This window comes from Macaca mulatta, chromosome 9 (genome assembly GCF_049350105.2).
Source record: "Macaca mulatta isolate MMU2019108-1 chromosome 9, T2T-MMU8v2.0, whole genome shotgun sequence".
Lineage (NCBI taxonomy): Eukaryota > Metazoa > Chordata > Mammalia > Primates > Cercopithecidae > Macaca > Macaca mulatta.
Window position 1 is genome coordinate 36,123,979 of NC_133414.1, and position 26,194 is coordinate 36,150,172.

The window sequence follows — 26,194 nt, forward strand, 5'->3', positions numbered from 1 at the left end:
TCTATTTTCCTATCTAGTTAAGAATTTACCAAATTTACCATAAGTAATAAAACACAGTTTTTAGAAAACACTCAAATTTAGGTTCTTGAATATTTGACAAAATTATATACCGCTTGAAATACATACAAATACACTTCAGGAAGCCTATACATTAAATAGCAAATAAAATATCTAAAGGATTCTGACACTAAATGTCATTTCTGAACATTTTTGTAATTTAGAAAAATAGTCACATTAGCAGCCAGCTAGTCCCACATCTTGAATACTTTCACTGAATTGCAATGACGTAGCAGCACTTCAGGCAAAAAAAGTACCAAACCTCTCTTCAACCCTGAAATGTGCCCTAACAGATGAATAATAAAAATGGAAAATATGCACCTCAAAGTACTCTCCACTTTAAACTGACACACTTGTGTTTGTCCTAATGCTGCTAACCAGTTTACAGTAAATATGTCACATTGTTGTCTATTTCTAAGTGCTCCCAATTTGGATGAAGTCATCCCAAGCAGCAGTAAAAGGCTTTTATTGCCCAGCAGAATACAACCGTTTCTGTACTTGTCTTTTGTTTCTCATTACCTAGATGTAGCAATCAAAAAGCCCAAATTTACAGGCGGTACATTAGTTTTTAAAATGGTTTCTCGCCAGGCGCGGTGGCTCACGCCTGTAATCCCAGCACTTTGGGAGGCCGAGGCTGGCGGATCACAAGGTCAGGAGATCGAGACCATGGTGAAACCCTGTCTCTACTAAAAATAGAAAAAATTAGCCAGGCGCAGTGGCGGGCGCCTGTAGTCCCAGCTACTCGGGAGGCTGAGGCAGGAGAATGGCGTGAACCCGGGAGGCGGAGCTTGCAGTGAGCTGAGATCCGGCCACTGCACTCCAGCCTGGGCCACAGAGCGAGACTCTGTCTCAAAAAAAAAAAAAAAAAAAAAAAAAGGTTTCTCATATTTAATGTAATATTCTAGGTTTCGTATCTGGCAAAATTCTCAAGTTATCCTCATGTAGCCATGCACTGCATAACATTTCAGTCAACAACGGACTGTGGTCCCATAAGACTGTGATAAGACTGTAATGCCGTATTTCTACTGTACCTTTTCTAGGTTCCGATATGTTTGGAAACAACTATGGACCACTCTGTTCTAATTGCCTGCAGTATTCAGGACAGTAACATGCTGTACAGGTTTGCAGTCCAGGAGCAACAGGTTAGACCACACAGCCTAAGTGTGCAGTAGGCTCTGCCACCTAGATTTGTGTAAGTTCACCCTATGATGCTCGCACAACAAAACTGCCTAACAACTCATTTCACAGAATGAATCCTCCTTAAGCGGTGCGTGACTATGAATATAAATCTTTAAAATGCTGAATGCAGCCTACACTTTTAAAGATATGACGCTACGGGCCGGGCGTGGTGGCTCACGCCTATAATCCTAGCACTTTGGGAGATTGAGGTGGGTGGATCACTTGAGGTCAGGAGTTCAAAAGCAGCCTGGCCCACATGGTGAAACCCAGTCTCTACTAAAAATAAAAAATTAGCGAGGCATAGTGGCGGGTGCCTGTAATCCCAGCTACTCGGGAGGCTAAGGCAAGAGAATCACTTGAACCCAGTAGGCGGAGGCTGCAGTGAACTGACATCACGCCACTGCACTCCAGCCAGGACAACAGGGCGAGACTCTGTCTCCAAAAAAAAAAAAAAAAAAAGATAAGATATGATGCTATAAAAAAGGATTGTTGTAAGAATTTGAAGGATTCTACATGTAAAATGGAAGCTAAACATCTATAAATAGTAGAACTTGATTTAATATACAAGGGTCTCCTATAATAAACGAACCTGACAAGTAAGGGCCCCAAAAGTTTCCATTTAATTAAAACTCCACTAAGGAAGTTACACACACAAATTAACTTTATTATGCAGCGAGCAGTCTCCTGGAGGAGCCGGAAAAGTAATCTGACCGCGGTCCAAGGAGTTCCTTGTACTTCACTCCTGGCTGTTGTGTATCCATCTGTGATCCATCCCCAGGGAGAGATTAAATTTAAATGGATTGGAGAGAGAAGGAAAGATCCTTCCTTCCGATAAAAACACATCCAGCGTCACCTCCCTCCCCTAGAAATCAGGGGCTTTCAACATGTGCTTTGGAGAATTTTAACGGGTTTTATAGCCTGAACCAGAGCTAAAGAGCAATTCATTAAGAATTTTAGTGTTTCTTAAAATACTCAATAAAATAAAATACTGTCTCAGGGCTATATCCTGACCTACAATATTTTATAAAGGCCAGAATAAACCTGATACCAAAATCAGATACATATGTATATATCTTCTCCCTCATGAACTAAGGTACAAAAATCAGCAACAATATATCACCAATTAATTCCAACAACATATAAAAAGAAGTGGATGGGATACAAAAGCAACCCATATACAAATCTCAACTCTCTCTCTCCAAAATCCAATTTTTTTTTTCCTAAAGGATAAATTAACCAGACCTGGAAATTAATGAGTTTGCAGACTGAAAAGTTTTCACCAACTTTATACTGCACTGTACAGCTATAAATTTACATAATGCAGGACTACTTTTTAACAATAATATAGAAATCAGGGGAAATCAATTTTTAAAAAACAAGATGAAGCCAAAGGCAGTATTCAAAATATACTCCATGGCCAGGAGCTCAGGCCTGTAATCCCAACACTTTGGGAGGCCCAGGAGGGAGGATGGCTTGAGCCCAGGAGTTCGAGACTAGCCTGGCCAATACGGCAAGCCATCATCTCTACAAAAAAAATTTAAAAATTAGCCAAGTGTGATGGTGCATGCCTGTAGTCCTACCTACACCAGATAGGCTGAGATGGGAGGCTCACTTGGGCACAGGAGTACAAGGTTGCAGTGAGCTATGACTGCACCACTGCACTCAGCCAAGGTGACTCTGTCTCCAAAATAAAATAAAATTGAAATTAATAAAAATTTAAATTTAAAAAACGTACTCCATTAGACCCTGCAAAGCGAGTAGATGCTGTGAGGATTCCAGCAGCCTTAATGAGCATATACACACAAGGAAAGAACCACAACTATTCATTTCTCTTGTGAAATTCTTAAACCAGCCCACAATTTGCCCAGTTACATAGCTCTGTTAGTTTAAGTACACACTTTGTGCCCCAAACTTAAGAATTTCACAGTTACAAATTTCTACGGGCAGGGTTTCCGTATGATAAAGATATTTGTGTATACTTGATTAAGTCATCATTATAAGCATCTGTTGAATATGCTTTGAGCAATTTCTTTATGCTGTTTTCTCTCACCTTTATAATGATCTTCCAAATCAGAAAAAACGTCAAAATATAAAATTAAGACATCATCTTTTAGGAGTTCTTCTATAGAGCAGGCCTGAGTTTCAACATGCATGGCAGAAAATGTATGCAAAGAAAATGTATTCTGGTATGAGACCCTCCACAGACTTCAATCAACTAACTCATTTGGAGAGTTGTTCGTTCCCTCTTAGTCTTTTCAAGTCTTATTAGTCCATACACAATCCACTGACATGGACAGCTGTAAAAGTTACACTTGCTGCTCTAGTGCTGACTAGACAAATTTGTAGTGATTATCACATTACCTGAACTATTGTTTCAAGTTTGTCTGAAAGCAACACAAAAACCTATAGCTACATGTCCTATAAAATTAAGGTTCCTCATAAAATGACCATACTCTTGAGGTCATAAAATAATAAAAGTACTTATTTGCCATCAAAATCACAGAACTTTAAGAGATTGCAAAGACTCTAGAGGTCATCAACAACTGAGAAAAGTTGAAGTTCAAAAATCAAAAAGTAATTTTTGTCACAATCAAATAGTAGTTGAATAGCAAAATCCAACATTCAAATCCATCTCCTAACTCCTTGTTCCATAGTCTCCTAGTTTTTCATCATGCCATACACAGCTTACCAAAATCTTTATTTTTAATTTAAATCACAGGAAAGGCAAATGCTTTAATGAATCTGCAAATATTTACAAGAGTGAAGAAGTAAGCCCACTAAATTCAGTGAGACAAGTATAATGAGAAATAATCCCAAGGCTCATTTTTCTCAGTTTTTCAGAATTGAGAGGATAACAACAAAAGGAAGGGAAGAAATTTTGCAAGACTAACTCTCAAAAAGAATAGCTATTTGCAGAATGAATCACAACTATTAATCTTTTCTTGAAAAATATATGACAGCAGGGTGTTTTCCCTGTCTCTAACTATAAAAGGCCAGCTGCCAAAGGGCTATTCAATGAAAACATTACATACTATCATTAAGATATGCACTCTTTCAACCTGAGAAGGCTTATTGAAAGGTAAGGCAAAAAAGATGTGCAATCTTCTGAAAACGTTAAACTACAAGACAGTCAGGTTAACAAAAGTACAGCTAAGCCCGACAATGCAGGTCACATTATCTTCTCAAGTATATGCAAAAGTAGTAAAATGGAGACACTCTAGGGTAGGAGGCCTGAAGTAAACTGCACTAACCCCTTTGTCCACCCCCACCCATACAAAATGTCTTTGAAGTATTTTGTGGGGTATCTTGATTTTATTTTTTAAATACATACAGGCCAGGCACAATGGCTGACACTTATAATGGCATAGTGGGAGGACAGCTTGAGGCCAGGAGTGTGAGATCAGCTGGGCAACACAGCAAGGCTCCATTTCTACAAAAAAAATTTCTTTTAATTAGCCGGGCATGGTGGCATGTGCCTGTAGTTCCAGCTATTTGGGAGGCTGAGACAGGAGGATTGCTTGAACCCAGGAGTTTGGGCCTACAGTGAGCTATGATCATACCACTGCACTCCAGCCTGGAGGACAGAGCATGACAATCAATCAATCAATAATAAATAATTAGTAATTGATTAATTGGTGACAAATAGGTAAATACTGAGTTAAAATTCATGTAAAATTTACATTACACCATAATATCTGTCTTCACAATACGAAAGCCAAGCCTTCAGATAAACGAAAAACTGCCCCTGATAAACCCATACCTCCCCCAGCAATACTTACACCTAGTGTGAGGAACATACTGGAAGGCCACTACAAATAGCAACGTGAGAGACAGACAGCCATCAGGCACCAGGCAGACAAGGGACCCACGAAGGAGCTCCTCTACGAAGACCCCAGTCTAGTGTCTCTTCCTCACCTCCCACCCTCTCTTTGAGCTCCCTCTCTCTTCTGCCCTCTACAGGAAATGAGCTGATACTACAATAAAGGGGTCTGAGACAAGGCAACAGGAAGCTCACCTCTATCAATGGAAAACATAAAAGTCTCACTACTACAATGAAATATTTGCCTGCCTCTACTTAGACTTTATCCCAAAGTTCAAAGTTAACACCATTAATCACCATGCACAAAAGCATGACTAACCAAGTCATGATTAACTAGTCATTTCCTGATTGCAAATGGAAGTAGAATTTTCCCAGTATCATTGACAGTGACTATTAGAATGTGTGGAAAATTCCTTACAATCACTCTTCCAAAGATGTTTTAAGACAAAATTTAAAGTAAAATAAAAATTTTATTCACTAACATTTGTCTAAGATTCTAATATAAACATAATTCTGTGTTGTGATTAAAAAGAAAAATTATTCAGCTTAAAAAAAAAAACAACTAGTGACAAACGTGATTAGAGTTTTGTTCATTTTGAGATTGAGTCTCACTCTGTCATCCAGGTTGAAGTGCAGTGGTACCATCTCGGTTCACCATAAACTCCTCCTGGGTTCAAGCAATTCTCCTGCCTCAGCCTCCCAAGCAGCTGGGATTACAGGCGTGTGCCACCACACCCAGGTAATTTTTGTACTTTTAGTAGGGACGGGGTTTGAGATCTGTCGGGTTTCACCATGTTGGCCAGGCTGGTCTCGAACTCCTGACCTTAGGTGATTCACTCGCCTTGGCCTCCCAAAGTGCTGCAATTATGGGCGTGAGCCACTGCACCCCGCCATGGTTGGAGTTCTTATCAGGTAAATATTTGTTCTGGAAAGCAGACTCAAAATTAATATAAACCATCTTTCTCAAAATTCCTAATATAAAGCTAACGCCAATTCACAAGAGAGTAAATTATGCTTCTGCAAAAGTAAAATCAAAGCTGTTTTTTTGTTTTACTATAAGCAGTCATAGAAAGAAACAAAGCTGTTTTATACTTATTTTCCATTGACAAAATTAACCCCATACTTAACAATCACTTATTCAGGAAAAAAAGTGTAAAGAGTATATAAGCAAGCCATATGGTTTTAAAGTTTCCTAATCTCCTAATTTATTATTTAGAATGTTAAAACTTATTTCTCGGGTTCAAAAAAAAATCCTTTAAAAATCTTTTACCATAATGCCTTATCAGTATTACCCAACCACCAAAAAGTAAACTCATATTATGTCAGCACAGTACTTTAAAAAGGCAAGTGAGTGACATACTTCTGCACTTGAAAATCGGTCAAATTCCCATCACTGAAGATTACACATGTAAGAAATAGATGGGCCATTTTTAAAACAAAATAGAAAAGAAAAAACTTCACATGCTGTGTTGAAACAACTGGCTTTCCTATTGGAGGGGTGTGGGGAAGAAACCAGGTCACTACCCTACCAAATACAAAATCCCATATGAATTCAAGATTAGATTCTAAATGCTTGCTTTCTTTAATTTTAAACTATTAGATATAAAAAGAGACTATTTTGCAATTCTTACGCAAGACACTAGATGCTAATACCCAAAAGCCAGGAAGTTTAACATTTCTGTACAAAGTATGGTATACACCATTTTAAAAAGTTAAACAGCAGACAAAATACAGAAAATATATTTTCAATGTGTCCTACACTTAAAGTTACTATTACAAAGGGCTTATGGGGGGGAAAAAAAACCCAAAAGCAAAATGGATAAGGTAATAGGAAATTCTAAGAAAAGGATGTAAACATGTGAGAAAACAGTAAAATTCCCTGGTGCTAAAGGAAATTAAGGCAATGATGATGTAGCACTTTTTGAGTATATCCAAATGGACAAGAGAAAATAATAAGTAGATAACCCAGTATTCACGAGAGAGATAAATTATCTTTTTTTAGGGCAATTTGTAAACAATAAAACATAGGTTGTACACATTTCTTTTGCTCTAAGCTACTCATAGCTTCCATACACAAGAATAGAGCTTTAGAGATGCTACAGCACTAGTTATTTACAGCAGAAAATTTGAGAAAATATTCTTTTCATTAAAGGAATAAAGTTATGATAGTTTCATATGATATTATGGAACATGCAATAACGATTACAGGACTTCTCACTAGTTGCAAATTGAAATTCTGACTCAATCTGACACTGAACCCCAAAACAACTAGCCACATTCAAAGTTCCGTCCCCACTCCTTGAATGATCTGTTATAACACAACAGACATGCTGCCAGCCCTAAAATCTGGCTTATATTAAGCATTCCATCTCCCTGACTTCATCAGCAATAAATATCAAAATGGGCTAACCAACCCAAATGGGCTTCCAAATTTTCCCGTAAGAAAATAAAGTAGATATACGCAATGATTCATTTGAGAAGATTCTCATCAGACCCTCTGCAGTATAAAAGGAAAAAAAATTGAAACAATTAGTCTCCCTTATTTATTCCTTTTAAAGTAAGTGGCAGATATCAATAAGTACACTTTGTCTGTAATCATTTCAGCAATGCAGTATATGTGCTGTAGTATAATCCCATTTTTAACAGAAATATTTTTTATATATGTGGTATATGCTCCAATTGCATAATGACACTTTTCTTGGAGTAATAAAAAAGAGTCTCGCTCTGTTGCCCAGGCTGGTCTCAAACTCCTGGGCTCAAGTCATCCATCCTTCTGCCTCAGCCTCTCAAATTGTTGGGATTACAGGCATGAGACACCACACCGAATTTGGTTTTTGTTGTTGTTGTCGTTGTTGTTCTGGAGATAGGGTCTTGCTCTGTCGCCCAGGTTGGAGTGCAGTGGCATGATCACGGCTCACTGCAGCCTCAAACTCCTGCACTCCAGTGATCCTCCCACCTCAGCCTCCTGAATAGCAGGAACACAGATACATGCCACCACAACCAGCTAAAAAATTTTTTTCATCAGCAGACAAAGCTATAAATGAGACAAAAATAGATCACTTGAATCGGCACTACTGTCTGTGTTCATAAAGGAAGTGACAACTAACTATACAGAAGAGTTATTTCAAAATACTGGAAATAGGTTACTTTATTTATTCATTCATTCATTTATTCATCCATTCATTCATTTATTGAGACAGAGTCTCGCTCTACTGCCCTGGCTGGAGTGCAGTGGTGCAATCTGGGCTCACTGCAACCCCCACCTCCCAGGTTCAAGCAGTTCTCCTGCCTCAGCCTCCCAAGTAGCTGGGATTACAGGCATGCACGGCCACGTCCAGCTAATATTTATATTTTTAGTAGAAATAGGGTTTCACCACGTTGGCCAGGCTGGTCTCGAACTCCTGACCTCAAGTGATCTGCCCACCTCTGCCTCCCAAAGTGCTGGAATTACAGGCATGAGCCACCATGCCCAGCCAAAATAGGTTACTTCAGACATCCTAAAAGGTCAGAGGCAACAATCTCATTTCTCCCGCCCCTTTTACTGTTGAGATGCTCCACAATCCCAATTGAGAACAAGAAGATATAGTTACAGAAACAGAAATGAGAAAGGGGTGAAGGGGAGAGAGGGGGACGGAGAGAAGCAGGGGTCTGCAGTACTGAACTGGTCCCAAGAACCCAGGGTGTTTATTTAGGTGGCTGAGCAAACAGTTGGGTGAGGTCAAAGGTATCTCGTGCGTACAATGTGCCTTTCACTTTTTAACAGGAGCCACAGGTTATTCTGTGACTATGTAGTCAGGCAAGGAGGATTTCCCACTTCTGCACTAACAACAGTCGGAAGCCGCAATCTCCGCTCAGGTGCTTGGCTACATTTTGCCTTAAAGGACAGGTGAAGTTGTGCGGTTACCTCAGCCCCACCAAGGACTGAGAAAGACGTTTGCCCCACATTATGGAGCAGATTTCACCACAGAGGTGAAAATCCTACCCCCTCTCACAACGAACATTCTATTTGGGGGAGGCCAAACCACAGTGCTCTGGTTTGAACATTTGTGTCCCCTCCACAATTCATGCTGACACTTAATCCCCAATGCAACAGTAGAGAGAGGAGGGGCCTTTAAAGGAGATTAGCTTTGGAAAAGGGCCCTCTGCCCCCCACCACGTGAGGGTTTAGCTGCAAGGCACCAAACTAGCAGCAGAATCCAGGCCCACACCAGACACCAGCACCTAGTTTGGACTTCCCAGCCTTCAGAATCGTGAGAAATAAATCTGTTGTTTTATAAATCATCCAACTTCAGGTATTTTCTTAAAGCAACACAAATGAACTAAGACACACAGCAAACCAGCATGAAAACATCTAGGAAAGTAGGAACACAAGAACACAGCACACCATGCTAGGGACGCCTGGGTCCTCGGGTGGTTCTCAGAACTGGCATTGAGACGGAACACCCAGAGCAAAGGACCCATTAGGCAAAGGCCCAGGAGGAAGAAAGCAACAGCAGATGGGGGCATCTTGCTGAAAAAGCTGAGACTCTGGACTGCCTCATACAGGATATGGGTCTTACTACAGGCAATGCCCTCGAATATTTTCTACTCTACTCTTTCTCTGTCTTTAAAGCCAATTTTAACCTACGAAGAAATACAACCTCCTCTTCTCCCAGTCTTGCCCCACCATCAAACACAAACACACATATTCTAGACTAACCATCCTACATGATACATGCATGTATGATTTTAAGGAAAACACTTCTCATAAGATAGCTGAAGGGAATGATCAGGCTTTAATAAGTACCACTAGTCCTGGGAAAGCTGATATTAGATCCATTTAGTCAGACAGAAAGAATCCCATTTTTGTTTTTATTTTATTTTAGAGATGGTGTCTCACTATATTGCCCAGGCTGGTCTGGAACTCCTGGCCTCAAGGGATCCTGTCTACAGGTCCCCACAAAGTGCTGGGATTACAGGTGTGAGCCACCTCACATGGCCTCAGAATCCCTTTTTTTTTTTTTTTTGAGACGGAGTCTCACTCTGTCACCCAGGCTGGAGTGCAGTGGCGCGATCTCGGCTCACTGCAAGCTCCACCTCCCGGGTTCACGCCATTCTCCTGCCTCAGCCTCCGAGTAGCTGGGACTACAGGCGCCCGCCACCACGCCCGGCTAGTTTTTTGTATTTTTAGTAGAGACAGGGTTTCACCATGTTAGCCAGGATGGTCCAGAATCCCATTTTTAATAAGCGCCACATCACATCACTTTACCTCATTAAAATACCTCATTAACATGGAAGAAAAGTCTGGCAACACAGGGAGACCCCATCTCTACACAATTTAAAAATTAACCAGGCACAGTGGCACTCATCTGTGGCTCCAGCTACCGGAGAGGCTGAAGTGAGAGGATCGCCTCAGCCCAGAAGGTCCAGGCTGCAGTGAGTGAGATGTGTTCGCACCCCTGCACTGCAGTCCAGCCTGGGTGACAGAGTGAGACCCTGTCTCAAAAACAGGGGGCAGAAGAGGTCAGGGCAAGGATGGGTGACAGAGTAAGACCCTGTCTCAAAATAATGGGGTAGAAGGGGTCAAAGAGAGGAAGCCAATTGCCACTTCAGACAAAGTACTGCTAATTTTATAAGTAAAATGTTTAGAGCACACTGTAGCATAAAACATAAAACCAAAACAAGTACAAATGGGAGTGCTCAGTAAACAGTAATGATTGATATATCTGAACAAAAATTTACAAATGGATGTAAAGTAACACTTCAGCTAGCAAGAAGTAACTCACTTTCTTTCTTTTGTTTAAGGGATCACCTCCTTAAACAAAATTACCGACTACTGAAATGTAGGTAAAGTTTTTATTACATAAAATGAAGTTGACAACTAAGTGCAATTAGCCCTCTGGACTGGATCCTAGAATAGAAAGAGGACACTAATTGAAAAACTGGTGAACAGCAAATAAAGTCTGAAGTTTAGTTAAAGTCAACGTTGGTTCATTTTGACAAATGCATCACAGTGATGTTAGCAAAGAGGATGAGTGAGGGGTACACTCTCTGTACTATCTTTGCAGTTTTTGATAAATCTAAAGTTATTTTAAAATAAAAAGTTTACGTTAAAGAATGACTGAACCAGAGAGCTGTTCAACAAATGAGGAAGGGATCAACCATATCAAGTATTACTGAGGAATCTAGCAAGATAAGCATCCACCTGATTTATATTAATTAAAATGCTGAAATCCCAGGAGTACTGGGAGAGAAGGGAGTGCAGGGAATCACAGGAACTTTGTTGCAGAGCTGCAGAAGGCCTCAGTGCTTCCCTCTGTCCCAGAGGTCCTGTGATATCCCCTCCTCTTGCCCTACAAGTATCACAGTCCTATTGCCATCAACCACCTTGTGCAACCTCAGTGGTGCTTCGGAATGTTCTAGAATGAATCAGAAGATCCCCACAGTTTTCCCTAAACTTAGGAATGCACCCTAAACTACTGAGTTCAGTATGATATTCAATAAAGTGGGAGCAGGGGACAGAAAACACCCCATGCACTGTACTCTTAAATCCTATGCAAGATGCTACACATAAAGGATCTCTCTGTACATACCACATGGAATGTTTTCTTAAGCTTGCTGGAAAATATTCCCTATCTCTGTCAAAGAAATGGGGAAAGGATAAGTCAGGAGGAGAGCAGAACCAAAGCTGGCAGGCAAGGACAGCTGCTAGGGTTCACCCTCCTACACACTGACCCGCCAGCGACTCCGTGCAAGTTCATGGAGAAGGGAAGGGAAGAGAGGAAAGGTGTCAGCTGACTTGAGCTGGAGAGAAAGAAAAACACAAAGGCGACAGCTGGTGAGAGCCTCTGGCCCCCACCCCAAGAGGAGAAAGGGAGGAAACCTGAAACCACTTCAAGAGGAAAAAGAGGCAATCCCATTGCAGCTGGCTGCCTCCCCCGGGTTCCAGCAGAGGCCGCAGGCTGGGAGGCAGCCCCAGCCTGCTGGGAAAGCCCCCTGGGAGCTGAGCTGCAGGAGAGGGCTCCCAGAGCTCTCCTGGGTTCTGAGACAGCAGTGAATTCAAGGAGATAAGGATGCTCTGAAGGCAAAAGGATAAAAAAATGGATCAGTGCATCTGGTCTCCCTGTCAACAAACGTATCCTTCTGATGCCACCTCTTTCATGACCCAAGAATCTTTTGAATCCGTGGCAGTAGCACAAGACAACTTCCTTGACAATCACTGTGCCCGTTCCAACAAAATGCAGTTTTCTAGCATCAGTGAGTGACAGGACTGTAAAAAGCATGTTTGGTGCTGAGCTGTTCTTCTGACTCCCGCCCCCATCTCCCACTCCCACTCCTCCTACCTGTCAGCTCCCAGGGCAGTCCAACTTTCACACCAAGCTGTTCTGAGGCTTCCAAAGGCCTCCCTCAGCAGCCTCTTCTATATCATGTGAAGAACAAATCACGTTCCCTCACCTCTTTTCCTACTGATTCAGACAGAATGTTCATTCTGAACAACAAAAAATTGACATATATCTTTTGAGATCTAGACTTCACAGGATAAGAAAATTGATAAAGCCTACTAATTATACCCAGTAGGGTAAACAGTGGTTAAATTTTTTTTAATGTGAAGCTCGACTAAAGTCTACTTAACACAAAACTATCTATATCAACAATACGGTAGGCAGGTAATGTTGGTGTCTCAACTAACTCGAGTTCAACTTTTAACAGAAGTACAAAAGCAAAGAATTTGTTTACACTAGACTTTTTCCCCCTAAAACAAATATTATAGCTTATTGGAACTGACCTATTTGTGGGTGAGCAGACCAACAGGCTAACAGACTATACTCAATACTACATCTCTAAAGGCAGTAAAATGCCAAACCTACAAATTGCCTATGGAAAAGTCAACTGCTGTGTTTCCATAAGCCAATTCCCCCCGCCCCCCCGAGAGAGAGAGAGAGAGAGAGAGAGAGAGAGAGAGAGAGAGAGAGAGAGAGAGAGAGACTCTGTTGGCCAAGCTGGAGTGCAGTGGTGCGATCGCAACCGACTACAGCTTCAACTTCCTGGGCTCAAGTAATCCTCCCACCTCAGCCTCCCTAGGAGCTGGGACTACAGGCATGCACCACCACATCTGGCTAAGTTCTTTTATTTCTTGTAGTGGTAGAGTCTCACTATGTTGCCCAGGCTGGTCTTGAACTCCTGAGCTCAAGTAATCCTCCTGCCTCAGCCTCCCAAAGTGCTGGGATTACAGGCATGAGCCACTGCACCCGGCCTATTTTTATTTATAAAAAAATTCTGGGTAAGGAAGAAAGGGAATATCTAATTCTCATTTGTGTGGGGTTTTTAAGACCCCAATACACGCAGAAGCGACAGTCCCTGTGCAGAGGAGTGCAGCCATCTACAAATGGACCACAGAACAAACAGAATGCCCTGCTGTCGGCACAAAAACTCTTCCCATGCTGGTCGGTGCCACTGTGATACCCGCTTCCGTGGAGCAGAAGATCCTGGGATCATATTGTCCCTCATCGTGTATGGATTCAGTAGATACTACTGAGAAATCTCTTATAGTTTAACAGAAGTTAATGAAGCACATACAACACAGAAAAATGAACAAAAGTTGATAAAATACTTCAAAAAGACCATTACTGGTTTCTGTAAACTCACAGGATGACTCCAGATTTTGCAAGCATTAGAACATAAAATACTTCAAAATTTCTTAAAACGTACAATATAACAATAAGGTAAATTCATAACAAGTAAGTTCAGTGACAATACTTAGAAGCAATAGACAATCCCATCCCATTGCCTCGCACAGGAACTGCCTATTTAGTTTTCAAGGTGTTTGTACTTCTTTTGTCTCAATCTCCCCAGAACGACCATGGGTGGATGAAAATTCACATGATATCTGCATGCTACTCATGTACAGAGTGAGGAATCTTGGTTCTTCCAAGTTTCCTCCACTCAATTAAACCTCCAAATTACTTGCCTTTGATAAGTATTTTTAAAGACAAACTACAAACAATCATAGAGTTTACAAGGGCCAGAACTGGGGTGAGATCAGAGGCACTTGCCTCTGACACTAAATGCCAAGGGGGGACCAAAATCTCAGTAGTCACAATAAATACTATAATGCAATAATTCAACAAAACAGATTGTTCAGAGAGAGATCAACAGATTAACAGACTGATTAACAGGGATTAATCCAATCCACTGCCACAACAGATCTCCAGGTTTGCAGTCCTTGGCTGGATGGCCTCTACACAACATGGCTCCCATAGGTGGTCTCCGTCTCACAGACCCTACAGGCCAAGTTCTTTACTTTTCAGTTTCCGTGTTCATTAAATGTCCTGGAAGCAGAACTGCATCATAAGATGAATGGCGATTACTCTGACCTAAAAAACAGAGAATCTCATAGATGATCTAATGCACCACATCCCAACCAACCAATCCTGGGTTGATCTACCCACATTCTGTACTGTGTGGAGGCTTTTTAATACCAGTCACTACTAGGGAGTAAAGCGTCAAGAAGAGATTGCATTCCTTAATTTTGCATTGCTTGCAATTATCTGTAAAAACTAATTTTTCAAAAGAAGAAGGGAAACAATGCAGGCAGGCCTCTCCATGTTGACAGTGAAGAATTTACAATCACCAACAAGGCACAGCAGCTACAACATCTGAAACTGTGAACCTACATTCCTACCACACGCTCCTTCGCCGAAAGCAGGAGCTTCGCAGTCACACAGTCTTGGGTGCCAGGTACCAGTCGGCCATTTATTAATACTGCCAAGCCTCAATGTCCTTTCGTATGAAAGGAACATAATATCTAATTCACTGGATTATAAATTCATATGTTGAAGGCCTAATAGTATGCACTGGACTTAGCAAATATTCAATTAAATCTTATCATCATCTTCTCATTATTATTTTTCCATTGTATCCTTCCCCAAACCAGAAAATCTCTAGGTTCCATGAAAACATGTTCACAGAAAAAACCAAAGGCATGGCAGAGCTCCATGCTAGGCCACGGTACTCTTCTGCTGCCGTCTTCAACACCGGATGAGTGGTTTCCTAAAGAACTAGACACACAACTTGTCAAGTGTTCATCTTCTTACTTGCACTGCTCCCAACCAACGACCCAACACAGCTTTGTCATCTTGGGAGAGAAGGTGGTGGTACACCTTCAGATCAGCTTCTTTGATTCACCTAAGAAACATATAACTGAATGTGGGATGCATCTATCCTAATAAGACTCCAACATAAATCAGCACCTGTCACACAGAAGACCACACCTCAATCTCACACTTATCTTTCCAAATAAATTGAAATCTACACTAAATTTCAGGTCCAAAAATCCCATGCCAATTAACAGAGAGCACAGAGTCACAAACACAAGTAGCCAAACTCTCCCGTATCTAAAACTCTACTTTCTCGAGCCACAAAGACATCCTAACTAGCCTTGACAGATTGTACATACAGCACTGCCGGTGATGGGCATCTGAACTTGAAGTCACTGTTCCATTTCATATGAAGATTGAACCTGCACATCGGCTGTCTAGAATCAATGCCAAGGTTGGAGGAGGGAGAGGAAAAACAGGGTTGGTCTGGGAGCACATGGATGCTGTGTGACTGCCCCCACAATCACGCCTGGCTGCAGCCCCCAGATAAGGGCATGGTGGGTCCTCCCCTGCCACCCTTCTCTGCCATATATAGCAGTGCTGGGCACCTGGCACAGACTCCCTTTGCACTCATGGCTGCCTGGAGAATTGCTCAGAGTAACAGCATGTCTCGGCTAGTTAAAAAGATCTCCAGACACTCTGAGCCTGTGAAAGAAGCAACAAACAGCCAGTTCCAAGCCAATCCAGATGACTGCTGGAGCAGCAAAAATCTCAGCTGTGCCAACTAGATCAGTCACCATGCTCCGCACCGCCTATCTCCCCCTGGACACATGGCTCTCCATGGTGTCCCGTAGAAATAACAATAAACAGCACAACTTAATTTTATAGTTAAAATGTAACAAGCCAGACAGTACGTTAGCCATTATCCATGCAAATCTTGAAATATTTTCCATGCAAAATCCAAGTTTTAATACACAGCCACCATCAAGAGGAATTCAACGGTAAGGATACTACATTTACTATCTCAAAAATAAAAAAAACTTTTTGTAAGTTAATCCAATATTTGGTCATTTATGATTTACTTTCCAAGATTAAAAAACCGAAAGGCTTCTTTTGTCCCCAAGGGGAGAGACTGGCAGCAGCTTTGAGGTCTGCCTTCCAGCTGTTTTTGTCAGGTTTTTACAACTGCTATTGCCCAGCAACTAAGTGAGCATAAACAGGCATCGCTTACCAGCGCATCATTGGAATCTCTTGATTAAACTTCCAAATTACTTGGCTTTGATATCTATTTTTAATGACAAACTACAAGGAATCACAGTGTTTACAAGGGCTGGAACAGGGGTGAGTTACAGGCACTTGCCTCTGACACAAAATTTAAAGGAGGACCAAAATCTCAGTAGTCAAGAGAAATAGTTTAATGTGATAATTGAACAAAGAAACTGCTGCATAAAAATCCAAGATAAGCAAAATGCCAAAATTTTAAATAAAAACGGATTCATCTGAGTGTCCTGTCTGATAAGAGGGAAGATGAGAAACCTTTTCTCCAGATGGTCATCACAATCGCAGGGGACCCGAAGAGCTTCAGTGGACTGCAGGAAGTGGGTGCACACCCAGGAGCTCGGGCACCTAGGACCCTCTGCATCCTCCAACACCCCGTGGACCCTATGGTCCTCCCCAGAACCCAGTCTCTGGCCTGACTCCAGAAAAATCAACAGCAATAACCTAGCAACCAACCTCATCGTTTTACAAATAAAAACAAGGCTGGTTGTGGTGGCTCACACCTGTAATCTCAGTGCTTTGGCAGGACAAGGCAGGAGGATCACTTGAGGTCAGGAGTTTGAGACCAGCTTGGGCAACAAAGCAAGATCTCGTCTCTACAAAAAATGTTAAAAATTAGCCAGGCTTGGTAGCATGAGCCTGTAGTCCCAGATATTTGGAGGCTGAGGCAAGAGGATCTCTAGAGCCCGAGAGTTGGAGGATGCAGTGTACTATGATCATGCCACTGCACTCCAGCTTGGATGACAGAGCAAGACCCTGTATCCACAAAAGAAAGAAAAGAAAGGAAGTAAAAGGAAGGAAAGGGAGGGAGGGAAAGAGAGTGAAAGGGGGGGGGAAGGAGAGAGAGAGAAAGAGGGAGAAGAAAGGGAAGAAAGAAACGAATACACACACTCTGGGGTGTCGACTATTGGAGGAAAGGCTAGGACAAGAACCTAAGCCTCCCTCCCCAGCGCTTCAGGCATTCCTGGCAATCCTCAGATGAACCATCACCCAAGGAAGACTCGGCAATGCAGACAGGCCTTCTATTGCTTAAAAAATTTTAGCTGGGCACAGCAGCTCACGCCTGTAATCCCAGCATTTTGGGATTACAACTGATTTCAGGAGTTCAATGCTGCAGTGAGCCCTGAGCCATGATCATGCCACTACACTCCATACTATGTAAAGGAAATGGCGCAGTAATTCTTAGAAAATAATTTAAGAAACAGCTGGGCACGGTGGCTCATGCCTGTAATCCCAGCACTTTGGTAGGCCAAGGTGGGTGGATCACGAGGTCAGGAGATCGAGACCATCCTGGCTAACACGGTGAAACCCCACCTCTACTAAAAAAGGACAAAAATTAGCCAGGCGTGGTGGCAGCGCCTGTAGTCCCAGCTACTCAGGAGGCCGAGGCAGGAGAATGGCGTGAACCCGGGAGGCGGAGCTTGCAGTGAGCCGAGATTACGCCACTGCACTCCAGCCTAGGCGACAGAGCGAGACTCCGTCTCAAAAAAAAAAAAAAAAAAAAAAGGAAAAGAAAAAAAGAAAATAATTAGGCAACACAGAAACCACTAAACAATAATTCTACTATCAAAAATAATTTCTTAACTAGGAACGGTGACTCATACCTGTAATCTCAGCAGGAGGATCACTTGAGGCCAGGAGTTCAGGAACAGCCTGGCCAAAAAAGCAAGATTCTGTTTCTACGAAATTTTAAAGAAAAAAAAAAAAAAAAATTAGCCGGGCATGGCAGCAGAAACCTAGAGTCACCACTACTTGGCAGGCTGAGGCAGGAGGATTGTCTGAGCCCAGGAGCTCAAGTTTATAGTGAGCCATGATCACCCAGCTGCACTCAACCTGGGCAATAGAGTAAGATCTCATCTCTAAATATAATAATAATTTCTTAATACTATTTTAAAATAGTAACATAACTTACTTATTAATGCTATGGAAATCAAATGTCTCAAATTTAAGATTCTAAGTACTTTTGTAAATATGTCCATAAGTAGCCCAAACTTGTAGCCAGTTTCGTATCAGGTAGAAATAATCGCAAGCATCTGTAATGAAAATTGTCGACTTCACTGATTTCACTCTTTTTTAAAAGATAAAAAATTATGAAAGACGCTCAAAAGAGTAGCTATGTACATACCCAATTTCCTTTCTGTGTTAAGTTTCTAGGTTTCCAGGAATCTCCCCTGAGAAACAGGAATTTATTTACTTCTACTAATGAATCAATTGGAAATAACATAAAACATAGATAAATTTTGGTGACATTTTTACTAAAAGGGAGCCGTATCTCCCTCCAGACAGCTGGAGAATAATCTTTCAGCCATGCCCAGGCCAGACACTCTGACTAGAGTGTCTGCTCCTCAGTCCTTCACTGCGGGGATTAGAAGGCAGAGAAAGCAGCATTGGTTCCTGCTCTCATATGTGGTTTTCTGGAAACCCTGCTTACCACGGAAACCAAATATCTTCAATTAAAGATACTTGCTTCTGCTTCTGCTGAGACACCGGCTTCTGCTAAGATTATAAAGAACAGAAATTTGTACATTGGAAATCAATGTAAAAATCTAACGTTCGTTTTCTGACTGGTTTGCTGTTTTGGCTTTTTTTTCTTTTCCCTTTAGCTTTAGGAATTAGGAATATCATTCCAGTCACGATTCTAAGGCAACTGGAGTGGCAGTGGCTGCAGACAGCCACTCTAGAGACAGACAGCATCTCTGGAGAAGACTAACGTGGCAATTCGTTTCCCATGTGGTAATTTTTCTTGAGGGATCTAAGCACCAGCCCAAATCAGGCAAGGTTTTGTATTTCAATAAAGAGGCCATCTCTAAATGTTCAAAACATATTCTCCTACTTTAAAAAAAGAAAAGCAAAAATGGATCGCTAAATGCAAAATCAAATCCTCATAGTGGTAACTTTTACTGCCATCTTATCTCAACTAAAAATGAAAAGTTTTCATTTTCAACTACTCTTTGCCAATACCCTCTTCACTGAGCTTCAAGGGGCTTCCACGACACCCAGCCCGGCTCCCTCCATCTGAGTCTCTGAGAGCTGGTGTCGTGGTATGCCCATCGTGCCAGGTTCCCTCAGAAGAGTTCATCTAATCAAAGCTTCCATGACTAACAACGATTTAAAAGCCACTTGTGAAAGATGTTGAAACATGTTCACATACAATGAATAAAGTTTGAAAATGGCTTTTATAGGATGGTTCTGGGGCAGACACTGCAATTGGCTGACTCAGCATCCACTCCTAAGGCCCTCTCTCCCTGCCTTTCTTTGCCTACGGTGGCTGGAAAAGTAAAACTCTTGTCCTCACTGGTCCAGGCTCCCCTTGTAGCTGGGCATGGTCACACGACAGTTTCCTAACCAAGGAGACCTAAACCCAGGTAGCCATGGAGCAGAGAGGGAGTGCAGGAATGAACGTGGGGGTTACCACCGTGACAAGCCTCTTTCCTGTCCAGAACATCATGGAAAAAGTAGAAAATGTGGGAGGAGGTGTCTAGGTCAGCCAGCCATCAAGGGCTACAATCCACATCTCAGCCACTGGAACCCCTCCATGCTGCATCACTTAGAAAGCTCTGCTCTTGGCCAGGTGTGGTGGCTCACACCTGTAATCCCAGCACTTTGGGAGGGTGAGGCGGGCAGATCACTTGAGGTCAGGAGTTCAAGATCAGCCTGTCCAACACGGCGAAACCCTGTCTCTACTAAAAATACCAAAATTAGCTGGATGTGGTGGCGTGCGCCTGTAATCCCAGCTACTCGGGAGGCTACTACTACTACCACCGAGTAGTAGCGCTACTGAGGCACAAGAATCACTTGAGCCCGGGAGGCGGAGGTTGCAAGTTGCAGTGAGCCAGATCGTGCCACTGCACTCCAGCCTGAGTGACAGAGCAAGACTTTGTCTCAAAAAAAGAAAAAGGAAAGGAAGCTTTGTTCTCAGTCACCTCCACATCCTCCCCTCTCACCCCTCGCTCCTCTGTAAGCACTCCACACCTCAGATAGAACAGATTTGCCCTGAACTCTGGAATCAGACCCCCTGTAGCAAACTCTTCAAGTAGCAGCATCCCCCTCTGCTCCCACTCTCTCTACCAGCAAAAACCTGGCTCACCTCCTCCACAACACTGGCCAAGAACCACAAGGAACAGTGAAGCAGCTTCATTCATTCATGAAGACAGACTTCAGCACCTACTCCACGCCAAGGGCCATTCTAGGTGAAGGAACTGCAGCAGTAGAGGTAGGCGATGGTGCCTTCTAATAAAATCCTATGACACTGTAACTCAGGACACAACATTCGGGCTTCCACTGCACTAATCAGTAAGGATGTTCCCCTCATTTGTACTCATCAACACGCAGAGTGCCCCTGGGCCACAGGCCCTTCACAGTGGATGTTATCTTCCTTATCTTTGTAGCACCTGTCAGACCGGACACACAACTGGCTGTTAAATACTAATGGCATGCAGCATAACCCATCAACCTGGGGACTGACTTCAACTTCCTCCCACTAGATTTGTCCATTATGTACATTCCAAATTCTAGTCCTATTCTCTTACTTCACCTCATATACTTTTGCTTTTATTTTCCCTTTATCTGTTTCCAAAATTATAAATATAGCAGTCACATGTTCTTATGGTAGACCTTGATGTCCTGACACCAAAAATCATTACGATGAAGTCTAGCATGTAGTTAGATGCTTCCTAACACCATGATTATTTCACATTACTCTGGAAATGCTAGCCAGTGCAATTAAACAGAGAAATAAATGTTTGCTACAAATACAGAAAGGGGGCAACGTTATTATTTGCACACAATAAAACTGTATACCCGGAAAACCCAAGAAAATAACTTGAATTAATATACAACTAAGAGGATTCTTAGTTTTGAAGGTTACAAAAATGAAGTTTATAAAAAATATATAATAAAATAATAAACTATATATAAACTATAACTAGTTTAAAAGACACAATAAGAAAAAACTGAAAATAGCAATGTAAAGTTTAAATCCCTGGGAAATACTTAGCAAACATATAGAACTTATATGACGCATAGAGAACTTTAAAAAGTGACAAAAAAGAAGACAAATGGAACAGCATTTAATATGTATTGCTGGATATATGTATTTCTTGGATAGTTAGAAGTAACTACTTGAAAGATGTCAATCCCCTCCTAAAATAATATATAAGGCCAGGCGCAGTGGGGCCCACACCTGTAATCTCAGCACTTTGAGAGGCAAGAGGGCAGATCACTTGAATTCAGAGGTTTCAGACCAGCCTGGGCAACATGGTGAAATCCCATCTCTACTAAAAATACAAAAAGTTAGCCAGACGTGGTGGTGTGTGCCTGTGGTCCCAGCTACTCAGGAGGCTGAGGTGGGAGGATCCCTTGAGCCCAAGAGGCGAAGGTTGCAATAAGCCGAGATGGCACCGCTGCACTCCAACCTCGGCGACCGAATGAGACCCCCTCTGAAAAAAGTACACACGTACACACACACACACACACACACACACACACACACACACAGAGTCTCAATTTAAAAATTAACAGAATTTGTGGTTTTCATGGGATGGGTCCGCTTTGGCAAAATGAGTCAAAGTCATAAGCTTGGAAAATAAAAGCAGAAAATTCACAAAAATTATGAAAACAAAAAACAATATGAAAGTACCTTTTTAGAATTAAAAACAGCTTGGGATTGAAAACAGAAAAAGAGAAAAAACAAATAAAACAGTATATATAATTCAAAAAAGTCAAACATATATTAATCTATGGAAAATAGGACATTTCAAGCAAAAGCAGAAAAGAATGATTATTTTTAAAATAAAATGATGAAGAAATTCCATTTCTAGAAAGCTACACACTTGTAGTACCAACATTACAGTTACATCCTCTTTCTCTTTCAACCTCTCTCTCTCACACACACACACATACACACACACACATGCACACACACACCCTAAGATTAGAGAGTACAGGAAGGCTACACAGAAGGCACAATTCACATGTTTACATTTACAGGAGAGGAGTGAGGAGTGAGGAGTTAGGGGCACGGAGCCTTATTTCTTCTCCGAACTAATTTTTATAAATGTTAAAGCATTTTAATGTTAATTTGGATTATTCTTGGTAGTGACATAATGTTTATTTTTATTTTACTTTATTTCTGAGATGGAGTCTCACTCTGTTGCTCAGGCTGCAGTGCAGTGGCACCATCTTGGCTCACTGCAACCTCCGCCTCCTGGGTTCAAGAGATTCTCCTGCCTCGGCCTCCTGAGTAGCTGGGATTACAGGCACACACCACCACGCTCAGCTAGTTTTTGTATTTTTAGTAGAGACGGGTTTTTGCCATGTTGGCCAGGCTGGTTTAGAACTCCTGACCTCAAGCGATCTGCCCGCCTCACCCTCCCAAAGTGCTGGGATTATAGGCGTGAGCCACCACGCCCAGAGGACATAAGAATATTTCTTATTTATACTCTCTTGCACTGTATATTAGGAGTGGGAGGCATAGAGATCAGTTCAGGTTTTGCCAACAGACAGAACCAGATTCACACGTGTCACTTCCACACATTGTTCATGTGTCTCAGGGAAGCTGCTTATCTCCCATTAAGTCCATCCATTCAGCTGCAAAATAGGGATAATACCCTCAACTGAGTTGTTATAAGTATTAAATGTAATAAAAAAAAAATAGTCTCATACTTGGTACATAATTACCTAATAAATGGAATTGGTTGCTGTGCTGATGATTTGGGTCAAAATAACAATTATCTTGACACTCTGTGCTTATAAGACAGAGAGGTGCAGTGGCCAAAGCAACTCCATCTTGGATATTAATCCACCATGCTGACTTCCGATTAACCCCAGTTCTGGGAAGGCCTCTAAGATTTCCCGTTTATCTACTGCAAGAGCTGGCACTGCCCAGAGGTCAAACAAACTTGACATCATAGTACTTTAATTGTCCTACACATCCCTTCAGAGTCACCCTTTCCCCACAGCGTATCAGCCCTGGGTCTGGGGGTAGTGCAGAGACACAGGCATGGCTTCTGTTCCTAAGTCCCAATTAAATGTTTCTCCCTTTTCTTGAGATGGCGTCTTGCTCTATGACCCAGGCTAGAGTGTTGTGGGGCCATCATACCTCACTGCAGCCTCGACTTCCCAGGCTCAAGCAATCCTCCCACCTCAGCCCCCCAAGTAGCTGGGACCACATGTGTATGTCACCATGCCCATCTAGTTTTTTTGTTTTGTTTTATTTTTGTTTTTTAATAGAGATGAGGTCTTGCTATGCTGCCCTGGCTGGTCTCAAACTCCTGGCCTCAAGTGATCCTCCAGCCTTGGCCTCCCAAAGTGCTGGGATTACCAACCTAGGCCACCTCACCTTAACCTAAACATTTCTTTATGAGAAACTGGAATTGTGAGCCTCTTTCTTTGGCCTCTCAACTTCCTCAGACTTTGAGAGTAGGTTTGTATAGGCCTGCCCACCAGAGAACAGGGAATAAAGCTGGTTGTACATCTAAGACATAGTTTTCCTAATTTGTTAACCTAATACTTTTCTCAGTACATGATAATTTAGTCATATTGTCTTATAGAATAACAATGTATTTCTGTGGGGGGGGGTTCTGTGAGATGAGAAAAACCCAGCTGCTAAGGCTGCTGCAAAACCATCACATACTGGTGGGTCAAGCTCACTAGGGAACAACTCATTTTCTAATCACATTAAACTAAGCATGTGCATTCTTTTTGCCTTTAGCTAAAAAAAAGTAAGATAAAAATTAAAAAGAAGTGTGTGATAAAGGCTGTCTCTGTCCCATCCCCAGTTCAAACCTTAATGAGACAACTTGAAAACAACTTATTCAAGTCAGCATGTCGTGCAAACATCACCACCAATTTGGCATTATGCACGGACTACTGCACTACTGACACAGTCAGCCTTTTATATTATTTATAAGCTTTTAAGACATTTAAATGCTCCTGAAGCCACAGCAACAGCTAACATTCTTGTGGGGGGCAGGGAGGAAGCGAAGTCAAGAGCTGACTGCTATGAAGACCAGCCATGGCACTGTGAAGTGTTTTGTGTGATCAAGTGTAACCATTACATCAAATACTTGCTGCCTCTCAATTCAATTGAATCTCTTTGCAAAATATTCAAGCAAAATGCAAGTGCATTTTGCAGTGCATGTTGCATGCTATGACTCATATCAGAAGGGGGACACTATTTCCAGTCACACAACTGAAAGTGCAAAGATGGGAATTTGGTAATTACCAGAAGACAGTCCTTTGGTGTGGGGTTATGATCTCCATATGCAGAGGCAGGTGCTGTCTGTGAATACCTCAGCTAAAGGCTAGTGTTTCAAGAAAGCCTATCCTTACCCTACCAAAACAATTACAGAGATTGGTCTCAAAGTCAGAGTGGAAATTCTTTTTCTTTTTCTAACACTATCTGTTTTTCCAAATGCTCCATTCATAAGATGTTTTCTAATGGAAGAAAACAGCCAGGGCAGCAGGCGAAAGCCTCCTCCTTAATGCACTTCAGTCACCTCAGCCTGTTGTTTCAGTTCCAAGGACAGGGCCTCAGGATTGGTCCGAAAAGCACTTCGATTCTCCAGCTCCAGCAGGGGTCCTGACTGCTGTGTGTACAAACGAAGTCTCTCTTCTTTATACATGCCCCCATGAGGAGCCAAATGGGATGACACTCTATCCACGCCCCAGGGGCATTTGGACTGACAAATGGAAAAGCAAACTAAGAGCTGCGGACACCCCTGGAGAAGCTGGCAAATAAGCTCCAGGCAAACCTCGAAGAACAGGCAGATGACTGGTGCCAGCCCTGAGCCCTGTGTGCCACATCTGACTATTGGAAGACACCAATTCATTTCGTCCTTACTATCGTCCTACAGAAGACTAGACCACCACAAATGAAGCCTTGGGATACAGCCATTTAACGTGGCAAAGGCCCACACAAATATTTCTAAAGACCTTGCCACATGGATAACACAGAAAGTAGCTCATGCTCTGGTGAATAATGCAATTTTGTATTTTGCTGATGCCTGTGAAACCACCCAGTGGGATAAAAATAAATATTTAGCCTACTTATTGATAAAAAATATCCTCCCAGTAGCCCAATCCTGGAGGGCATGGCAGAGGGCTGTGTGAATTCTGGACATGCAGATGTTTGATTAATAAAATCCAAGAGGATATTGGTTTCAAAAGTTCTTATATCTCTAGACTAGCAAATCCAGGCATGGAGAGAAGCAGAGAATCAGAGACAGGAAGAGCATGCCACACAAAAGCCGGGGCTGCAGAGGCCATCTCAAAGTATGCAGGGAGTCAGGGAAAGGACAAGGGAGAAAACACAACCTTAAAACAAAAAGGAGCACACAGTTCTCATCTAGGATACTTTTAAAGTGACTTCCCCTGAATAACTGTTTTTTATGATAATGTAGAAAAAACAAAAATAGTCATCATAGATCAGACAACATATGGAATTTTGGTTTTATTTTTCTTAGAGACATCGTCTCCTTGATGCCCAGGCTGGAGTGCACTGATGCAGCCACAGCTCACTGAAGCCTCAGCCTCCTGGATCAAGTGATTCTCTCGTCTCAGCCTCCTGAATAGCTGGGACTATAGGCACCTGCCACCATATTTGGCTAATTTTACTTTCTGTAGAGATGGGATCTTGCTATGTTATCCAGGCTGGATTTGAACTCCTGGCCTCAAGCAATCCTCTTGCCTCAGCCTCCCGAAGTGCTGGGATTACAGGCATGAACCGCCATGCCTGGCCTGGAATTTTTTATCCTGCTAGATTAATTTATTGAGAAACATATAA

At 42.1% G+C, this 26,194-nt stretch overlaps 1 protein-coding gene across 46 annotated transcripts in view; it reads right to left on the reverse strand.

The window, feature by feature from the left end:
* Positions 1-26,194, reverse strand: part of PARD3 (par-3 family cell polarity regulator) — a 717,956-nt gene that overhangs the window by 625,665 nt on the left and 66,097 nt on the right. For 2 of the 46 annotated variants that reach the window (XM_077946200.1, XM_077946199.1), the window contains exon 1: positions 15,492-15,659. The exons of the other annotated variants lie outside the window; for them this stretch is intronic. In XM_077946200.1, the coding sequence (XP_077802326.1) occupies positions 15,492-15,512 (21 nt within the window). In that variant the 5' untranslated portion in view covers positions 15,513-15,659. Of the gene's footprint in view, positions 1-15,491; positions 15,660-26,194 lie in introns of those variants that run through there. 46 annotated transcript variants of the gene reach the window in all.